The 9,751-nt window shown below is 43.4% G+C and overlaps 1 protein-coding gene across 2 annotated transcripts; it reads right to left on the reverse strand.

Moving 5' to 3' along the window:
* Nucleotides 1–171: 171 nt before the first annotated feature.
* LOC111236946 (spindlin-1-like) lies at nucleotides 172–2,856 on the reverse strand. Of its 2 annotated transcripts, none has more exons than XM_022765869.1 (6): nucleotides 2,746–2,856; nucleotides 2,225–2,273; nucleotides 2,000–2,094; nucleotides 1,746–1,901; nucleotides 893–1,126; nucleotides 172–451 (listed from the first exon to the last, which is right to left on the reverse strand). In XM_022765869.1, exons 1-6 carry the CDS (start codon nucleotides 2,795–2,797, stop codon nucleotides 252–254), a joined length of 786 nt encoding a protein of 261 aa, XP_022621590.1. In that variant the 5' UTR covers nucleotides 2,798–2,856; the 3' UTR covers nucleotides 172–251. The 2 variants fall into 2 exon arrangements, with proteins under 2 accessions (XP_022621590.1, XP_022621589.1); XM_022765868.1 differs by having other exon boundaries at nucleotides 2,701–2,856.
* Between the last annotated feature and the right edge of the window lie 6,895 nt (nucleotides 2,857–9,751).

Raw genomic sequence — 9,751 nt, forward strand, 5'->3', positions numbered from 1 at the left:
AAAAGAAAGATAACGACTCCTAAGACCAGAAAGGACCTGGTTCCAGACATCCCCAGAAACGACTTTTACCCAAAGTTCCTGCCCTAGGATCCACCAAACACCCCACCACCCCCAGTATCAGCCCCCCCCTCCATCCCGCATCCCCCATCCCGCCCCCCAGTGGGGGGGGGGTCGGTGGGGGGTGTTTGGTGGATCTAGGCAGGACTTGGTAAAGTCTTTCTGGGGATGTCCTGGAACCAGGTCTTCTGGTCTTAGGAGGTCTTGACCAGGTCGTAGACGTAGATGTGGAAGTCGTCGTCGAACTTGATGAAGTAGACGGAGGGTTTGGCCTCCACCTGGTGGATGACCATCCCCGACCGCTTCCCGCCGTCCTCTTTGGCGTACTCCACCTGTTTGCCCACCAGACTGTCGACCACCTCGCCGGGCTCCCGCTCCGCCGTCACACTGTCGTCTACGAGAGAGAGAGAGACTGTTGTTACCACGGCAACAGCAGTAAACACTAACTATCTTAATCCTCTGAAAACTAGAATCACCTCCTCGTGGTCGTATCCCTCCGCCACTCAGACTAGATCCAGTTTACATCCTGTTTATCCAGAGTCATTAAATATGAACCATTGGTGTGAAAATCTGTCTAAATTACTGTGTGGAAAAAGTGTTTTCTGGCGTCACTGTAACCTTGACCTTTGACCCCTAAAATCTAATCAGTTCATCCTTGAGTCCAGGTGAGTGTTTGCGTCAAATTTCTGTGTTAAAGTGTTCGGCGTTAGATATCGTGTCCATGAGAATGAGATGGACGGACAACCTGAAAACAAAATTGCGGCTCTGACTGTCGCCGGCGGGGAGGAATGATAATGAGAAATAATCAGCTGATTAATCAATAATGAAAACTCACTGGAGTCGGGCATGATGCGGAGGTCTCCCTCCTTGTAGTCGTCCAGCAGCTGGTACATGTAGAGGACCGGGTCCTTCTCGTACGTGATGTAGAACCAGGACGTCATGATGGGCGCTCGGGCCAGAACCATCCCCCTCCACTCCTCCTTCGGCCCGTCCTCCGTCTCAAACATGTGCTCCACCGCTTTACCGATCATTGTCTCCGCCAGCAGCGAGTCGCTGACACGGGCCGGAGCTGGGCCGACCACAGGGAGAGAGGGAGAGAGAGAGAGAGAGAGAGAGAGGGAGGGAGGGAGAGGGAGAGAGATCAGTTCACTCCTCTGTCTCTTCTGGAGAAAAAACAGGTTCAGTTCTGATTGTTTATTAAATTTACTCATCATCTGTAAAAACCTCATTACCCAGACTCCTCAGCTCCTTGCTGCCTCCTCTGGCTCAGTAACAGCTGACTCTACTTCTGTAACGTCTAAAAAGCTCAAAGCGTTCGTTTCCAGTTTTTCAGATGTGACAAACTTCTGCTTTTGTTTGTTTGACTTTCTAATAAAGTTTCTAATTCAGTTCTCCACAGAACTGAACCACATGAAAATATTTTAACTGACGATGACGAGATGTTTGTTGTTCTTGTTCCTTCACGTCTGGAGAACATGATTTGTAGTCCTGGGCGTCTCTGTAGGATGCTAATGCTAACAATGCTAATGCTAAAAAGGAACAACAATGTGACACCTTCATTAACTAAATCACAGCTGCTGAGATTTGGATATTTCACTTGGCCATATTGTGATGTCGATTATATTTTGATTAATTGTGCTTCCTGTTTAGCTTAATCAGCTCGTTCAGGAACACGTGTCCTTCCTCACCCACTCTGTCGGGCAGCACCTCCAGCCCCACCACCCGCTCGTCGCTGTACAGCTCCAGGCCGTAGATGCAGTCGAAACCGTCGTATTTGATCAGGTAGAGGGAGGGGTTGACGGGGACCTGGTCCAGGACCGTCCCCTTCCACTGAGACGACTTACCTGAGAGGACACAGAGACACGGACACACTCAGGCTGCTTCATGACATTTAAAGAACAAAACATCAGTTCATCCAAACATCGCAGTGAAGGGAACTTACTGCCCTCCTTCCAGATGTGCTGGATCCTGCAGCCCACGATGTTCCTTCTGGGCTGAGCCAGAGTCTTACTGGGACCAACACTGGTCCTCTGTTTCCTGCAGGGAGGGAGGGATGAAATGAAACAGAGAAGAAGAGAATAAAGGTAAGAGAAAGAGGAACCTAAAGAAACCTATTTATTATTTAAAAAGGTACGATATGAAAAGACACATGTACAAACTGACTTACTTGTGTGAGTTCTTCTTCTTCATCATGTTTGCAGACACGCCTGAATGTCCTGAAACACAAACATACACATTCAGTGTCGCACTGACCGGTGGTGCGTTCAAGGACGCTCTCACCTCTGAGGTCAGTTCAGAGGGTCTGTGTCATGTGATCAGCTGTCAGACGCTGACTTGACCTTCAGTGAACTTTAAAATCTTTCATCTTTAAAACTGATGCCTGTGTTGAGTGAGTCAGTCATGAGTTAGTTCAATGTTGAATATTTCAACAGTTGAATTATCTGTAAACTCAGACGTCTGCTGCAGGTATTTACACTTTACACTACATTACCCATGAGCCTCAGCTGCTGTTACTATGGAGAGGAAGCCAGTCAGAGGTCAGCAGAGTCAGAACATCTAACTGTTGTTTCAGGTTTCTGAAACAATGTTATTTTTTCGCCGTTAGTGAAGCTCTGTGATTGGACGGTATTTAGTGAAATGCACCATGGGAGTCGTAGTAATCGTCTTTCCTCTGCTCCGGGAACTCACCCCCGTCCGCTCGGGGCCGCGGGGCCGCTGGGCTCTTGAATGGGGTCTTCATTCATCCACCTGTAGGGGGCAGCCAGCCAGGCCACCGGTCCAGACTAAACACTGGGAGTCTGGCTGCGTGGTGGTGAGAGGGGTGGGGGGGGGTGAGGATGGAGGGAGGGGGCAGGGGGGAGGAGGGTAGGGAAAGGAGGGAGGAGGAGGTGGTGGGAGAGAAGGAGCACCAGGGATTAGACCAGGCCCCAGACAGGCTGCATACGGGCCGGGTACAGACTAACACCTGGAGAATAAGGCGACACCACAGCTGATGGACTCGATGAGGAAAACAGTGTGTTCAGCCTGAGGAAGGAAAACACACACACACACACACACACACACACACACACACACACACACACACACACACACACACACACTTAATAGATCAATTTTCTATCCGTCAATTAATTCATTGATCAACTAATGCAGCTCTCTCGAATAATAGGAAGATAATAAAAGAAAAATAACTATCATATGTTAAAGAAGAAGAATGAAAAATGTTTTGTTCAGTTTGTTTCCAGACAAACAGAACACGTCGACAAACAGGGACATTTTGCATATAAAATGGTTTTAAATTAATTAACAATTTTCTGATTAACTGATTAATCAATTCATGGATGACAACAAGGACAGAATCAATCAGCTGTTTTCCTGCCCTCTCTCTTCCTCCCCTCCCTCTTCCTGCCCTCTCTCGTCCTGGCCTCTCTCTTCCTGCCCTCTCTCTTCCTGCCCTCTCTCTTCCTGCTCCCTCTTCCTGCCATCTCTCTTCCTGCCCTCTCTCTTCCTGCCCTCTCTCTTCCTGCCCTCTCTCTTCCTGCCCTCTCTCTTCCTGCCCTCTCTCTTCCTGCCCTCCCTCTTCCTGCCCTCTCTCTTCCTGCCCTCTCTCTTCCTGCCCTCTCTCTTCCTGCCCTCTCTCTTCCTGCCCTCCCTCTTCCTGCCCTCTCTCTTCCTGCCCTCCCTCTTCCTGCCCTCTCTCTTCCTGCCCTCTCTTTCTTTAAACAACTGACAGACTGGGTTTTATCTGATTAAATTTCACACTTTTAAAAACATTTTTAATGACACAAACAATAATATGTAATAATATAATAAATGCTATAATATCAATTACATAACAATCAATTAATGTGACATGGACACACTGAACAGGTCTACAGGTCTTGAGCCAGAGCCTCAATATGAAGTGACTGTTAATATTTCTAGTGTGAAAGTAGGAGCTCAGTTACAAGACTCATGATTATTCTCTGAATCTTCTTCTATGATTATTTTATTGTTCAAACAATTAATTAAAAAATAATCAGCAGATTAATCCATAATGAAAATACTTGGTGCCGCCCTGGATTTTAATCATTTCATTATTATTAATCTGCTAAAATACAATTAATCAAAGAATAATAGGAAGATAATAAAAGAAAAATAACTATCATATGTTAAAGAAGAAGAATGAAAAATGTTTTGTTCAGTTTGTTTCCAGACAAACAGAACACGTCGACAAACAGGGACATTTTGCATATAAAATGGTTTTAAATTAATTAACAATTTTCTGATTAACTGATTAATCAATTCATGGATGACAACAAGGACAGAATCAATCAGCTGTTTTCCTGTCCCTGTATTCTGAATATCACTGTATGAGTTTATTTCTTATCATGAACTTGATGTTAATTCTTTGTTTGTGGCCTCGTCTCTTTGAAGCTCAATAGAATCTATAAGAACAGATATTTCCACATTAAAAGGTCACTGAACGCAGCGTGTGAATAATAACTGTGTTCTCACTGATTTACTGTCTGAAGACAAAAACCAAACTGTCAGTAAAAATCAGGATAAACTTTAATCCAGCAGCAGCAGCAGAGGGAAAATCCCCTGATAACCAGAGAAATATTTCTGTCTTACAAGGTCACAGACACAACAACAGCAGCACAGACACACAGCGGCACTGAAACCATGTCAACAGGATGATTCCCTCTGAAACTCACTCCCCATGTTTACAGCTTCGTTCTGATAGAACAACAGATAAACACAGACGAGTTCTGCAGAGCTGCACAACAACAACCACCACAACTGCAACACAAACCACACACACACACAGACCTGCTGCTGCTGATCACAACATGCTGCAGTAACACTACACCACGATCAGGCCAGGATCAGACCAGGTTCAACCAGACCGAGGAAGGAGGAGGAAGATCTGCTCCTCTCAGCATCATCATCACACCTAGGGCTGAACGATTAATTGAAAATCGCAATATTTCCAAGTGCAACATCCAAATCGCAGGAGCTGCAATTTTTTTGATGAAGGTAAAATGTGTCTCACATCGTTGTGCAGTGTTAGCAGCATCAGTGTTGTGGTGCTACAGAGACGCCCCGGCCTACAGATCATATTCTCCAGACGTAGAGGAAACATGTTTGTTTGGTACAAGAACAACAACAACCACATCATCGTCATTTTTATATTTTTTTTTCAGTGAAAATTAAATGTAAAAACAATCATTCCCACTGAAATCACAATATTTTTCTTTTTTGCATATCGTACAGCCTTAATCACACCCAATAAAAGAACGTAACTGTGTCTGAGTGTTTCCTACAGCACACCGATGCTGGGCCGGATCCGTCCTGGATCTGAGTCTTAGCAGAGCTGCTTTCAAACCCTGAGGCAGCCAAAATCAAAAAGTGTCACGAGGAGCCGAAACCAGGTGATCCACAGACAAGAAACAGAAAGTCGATTAAATATCCAGGCCTGCAGCTGAAATGATTAGTTGACTAATCATTTAGTTAATCGCAAAAAATATGAATCAGCAACGAAGGCATCATTACGATACGAGTCCGAGGTGACGTGATCAAATGTGTTGGTTTGTTCAGTCAAACATCTTGAGTTCAACAGAGAAGCAGCATGTTTCTGCTCAGACACTGTTTGAGAGATACTTGAAAACAACATCATTAACTCCAAAATCAAAGTCGTTGACTAATTATTTGACTGATTGATTCAACTCTAATCTGAACTATGTCTCTCACGTCGCTTTACAACTTGTTAAATTGACTTTTATATTTAGTCCTTATATTTAAATAAAACTAACAGCAACAGATCAAAGACTAAAACTCTCTTGTGTTATAACTTACAAGTTAAGATCTGAATCGGTATATATAGCATAAATATAGCATATATTTAATCACACTATCATTTTTAACCCTGAAGATGAGCCTGTTTCCTCATAAAGGGACAATTCTGTCCTCCCAAAATATTGTAAGGGACATGTCCCTACCGTCCATATGCAAACCTCCGCCCTTGAATACGAGTCAAAGTACGAAAAATATCTTTTAAAAACACTCTTCATGCAGCAGGTAAATACAAAGTGCATGAATTTACTGACCTTCACACCACATTGTTCTGTACCTGCTCCGCCCTCTGACAGGCTTCACTACTGGTAAACTCCTTCACAGAACTAAAGTTGCATCCAGTAACTACTATTTTTTGTCAGCACTTCCCTGCTACTTGAAACAAAAAATCCTAATAATATAATTATTTAATCATTAAGCTCGACCTGCATCTGAACAGTACGGTGGCTGACAAGGGCAAACCTGCTGCAAAGGCCAAAACACTGCCACAAAGAGAAAAGAGCTGCAAATTCATAAACGATGCAGATTCAAAAACAAATACAAGAACAGAAACATGTCGCAAATGAAAAAACATGCTGCAGGAAGTTAAAAGAAAAACATGAACTGGAAACATGCTGCAAATACAGAAACGATGCAACAACAATAACACACAAAACAAATGCAACAGAAAAAACGCTGCAGATCCAGACGACACAGCGGAAGAGCTCCAGACCTCTAGGGGGAGCTCTAAGCATTAGCTTTAGCTTCAACCTAAGCGGCCAGACCTATGACCTGACCTTTGACCCTGGACCAAACGAGAGCGAGTGTGGGGAGAAAGAAGAGGCAACATAAAAAGGTTTGTGTTCTTTTTTTACATTTGGCTGTAGTTTTAACAATGTTATAAAAGAGCGACAGATAACGTAGCAAGTGTTAGCGTTAGCTTATATCCAGTCTATGGGTGTTCCACTGAGAGCTCCCCCTAGAGGCCTGGAGCTGTTCTGTTGTGTTGTCTGGATCTGCAGCATCTTTTCTGTTGCACTTGTTTTGTGTGTTTTTGTTGTTGCATCGTTTCTGTATTTGTGTTTGTTGTTCATGTTTTTGTTTTTACTTCCTGCAGCTTGTTGTTTCCGTTCTTGTATTTGTTTTGTATTTTCATGTGTTTTTGAATCTGCATCTGCATCGCTTCTGAATTTGTAGCACGTTTCTCCTAATGCAAAGTGTTTTGGACCGTTGCGGTGTGTTTGCCCTTGTCAGCCACCGTAGAATAGGGATTGATGGACTGATGGACGGAATAATCAATTAAAAAGAACTAATGTGCCTAAGATCTGCATATATGTTTCACATCAAATCAGAGGTTGTGAACAGCAGCACTGGGGATTTTCCACACAAACACATTCTGTAAGTAACTTGAGTGGCTACACAGACTTCAGGACATGAAAGTTAAGACTTTCTAATAACTTCAAAGGCCTTTCCGTCTTTGAGGAAACTACAGTCAGAGCTCTTTCAGCAGTTTGAGACGTACAGCTCTCCTGACTTCACTAAACACATCAACACCTGACCAAACTGCAGTGAGCTCACCTGAGTTTACCTGACAGCAGACAGACAGACAGAAAACTCTGCATCCTAAACCCAAACACAACACAAACCTCTGTCAGCTCAGCATGTTTCTTCCTGTGTCCTGCATTCTCTGCATTTCTTCCCCCCACATTGTTCTTGTATTTACAGAATAATAATGCACACACACACACACACACACACACACACACACACACACACACACACACACACACACACACACACACACACACTGCACAGTACGTGTTTGTGAGTGGACATCACTTTAAAGTCTGCAGGTCACATTAAAACGAGCAGGGTTTGATTCATGTGTTTTCACTTAACACAACAGTTGTGGTGATGAGTTGCTGGTTGTTGTGGCTGATGATGATGATGAAGATAACCAGCCAGAGGTCACAGTTTACCGTCCTCACTAACTGACCACCGTACTACCCGCCCCGCTGGTTACTCTGTTACATTTTTTAAATATGCGCACAGGTAATTGGTTAACGGCCCCCAGACGGCGGCCATGTTGCGCCAGTATTTACAAAACCCGCATCGGTGCAAAAAAAAAAAAAAAAAAAAAAAGGCGCAAGCGAACAAAGGGAAAGGGGAGGTCTGTTAGCAGAAAAACACTGGCGCTAAACTAGCTGCTTTGCGGTAAAACGTCGAAGCGGACAAACAGCCCGGTAAACGGCTCGGTCGACGGTGCGAGAGGCCGCAGTTTCTTACCGATACAGCAATCAGTGTCGCCGCATAATCCCGATCAACCGCCGTGGCTCCAAATTGATCCGCTCTGCCTCCGTTTGGTTCTCCACTGCGTCAAGTTAACTGCGCCAAGATGGAGGGCGGGCGGAAACGAGGCGGTGAAGGCTTCAAAATAAAAGCGCGAATTTTGATGCAATGCGTTTTTTTCCAATTTCTTTTGTATTTATTTATGATTCTGATTTGTGTTTGTTTGTTACCTATCTATCTTATATGGTTTTCCTGTAACTCAGTTCTTATTTCTGCCTATCGTGGCCAGGACACTCAAAAAAATCTTTTTTAATTTTACTGAGGTTTTTCTGGTTAAATTAAAGTTTGGACAAAGTGAAGATTGTTGTTGGTTTTCATTTTGGTTTATTTGTTTTCCATCTTGTTTGTTGCGTTTCATTTACTTCACTGTGTCTGTGTGTATGTCTAAAAACAAGTTAGTTATCCATTAGTCAGTTATCGCAAAACGTATCTAAAACTATTGCATTAATCAATTAATTGTTTGAGCTATTTTTCAAGCTGCACAATAGCTTGTCCAAACTTCAAATTGTGAGGATTTGCTGCACATATTTTCTTATGCAACAAGATCTTTGTGTTTTTGATTGGCATTTCAAAATCATTTGTCTTGGACTTGGAATTTTATTGTTTTCTGAAATTTTAAAGAACAAACAATATTATTGATTGATCTAGAAAATCACTGGCAGATTAACAGATACTTGTATACAGTTATTACTAGTCAAATTAGATTTTATTTATGTAGCCAAATCTCACAAATCACACATTTGTCTCAAGGGGTTTAACATCTGTACAACACCCTCTGTTCTTAGACCCCCAAAGCGGACAAGGACACACTCCCCAAAAAACCCTTTAACAGTTAAAAGTTGATGAAAGCTCAGACAGACCGACATGCATGTATACATAAGCAACATAGCAAACTTGGACAATCAGGATAACAAAAATATAGTTGCAGGCAGCAGCTTTTATATTTACTTTAGGGAAAACAGGATACCCATCTGGTAACTAAAATTCGGTTGCTTGAAAAAAGTTTGTTCAGGGCGAAGTCACATTTACACAGAATTTAAAAGAAACTGTTATATTCATACATAATCTTCAATCCATTAAATCTGAAAACATCGTGCCAGTTGTGTCGGAACTTGTGGCCACGCTTTTATTTTGAAAAACGCTGGCCGGATGTGCGATGTATTACGCTGGCTGTCTTGACGCTGGTTGTTGTGCAGGTTTGCATTGAAGCCAAAAATTCTTGCACCGCCGAGTCCCGCCTTTCTCCCTCTTGCTAAATAGTGGTCCAGCAGAGTGTTGGCAGCGCGGTTTGCCGCTGGCTCTTCCTGCCAAATACCGAGACTGTCTGTTGACCTGTTTTTCTCACAGGCGGAGCCGTGACAGCGCAACCGTTAAAATACGAACAGTATTTGGTCTTTGCTGTGCGCTGAGACATTAAACATAATGACACCGCGCGTTGCACACAACGCTAAGTTAATAAAACACTCACTGCATTGTAGTGCGGACGGCGGCTCAGCAGGCGGCGCGCTACTTACTGGATACAAAGATAATG

The sequence above is a fragment of the Seriola dumerili genome, unplaced genomic scaffold (assembly GCF_002260705.1).
Source record: "Seriola dumerili isolate Sdu_G_001 unplaced genomic scaffold, Sdu_1.0 BDQW01000783.1, whole genome shotgun sequence".
Classification (NCBI taxonomy): Eukaryota; Metazoa; Chordata; class Actinopteri; order Carangiformes; family Carangidae; genus Seriola; species Seriola dumerili.

Excerpts from the sequence above, each read along its gene's own strand:
- LOC111236946 (XM_022765868.1), bottom strand. The coding sequence starts at position 2,797 with ATGAAGACCCCATTCAAGAGCCCAGCGGCCCCGCGGCCCCGAGCGGAC. Across the intron at positions 2,274-2,700 it reads CGATTACTACGACTCCCATG|GACATTCAGGCGTGTCTGCA; the intron begins GTGCATTTCACT and ends TTTGTGTTTCAG. Across the intron at positions 1,127-1,745 it reads GGTGCTGCCCGACAGAGTGG|CTCCGGCCCGTGTCAGCGAC; the intron begins GTGAGGAAGGAC and ends TGGTCGGCCCAG.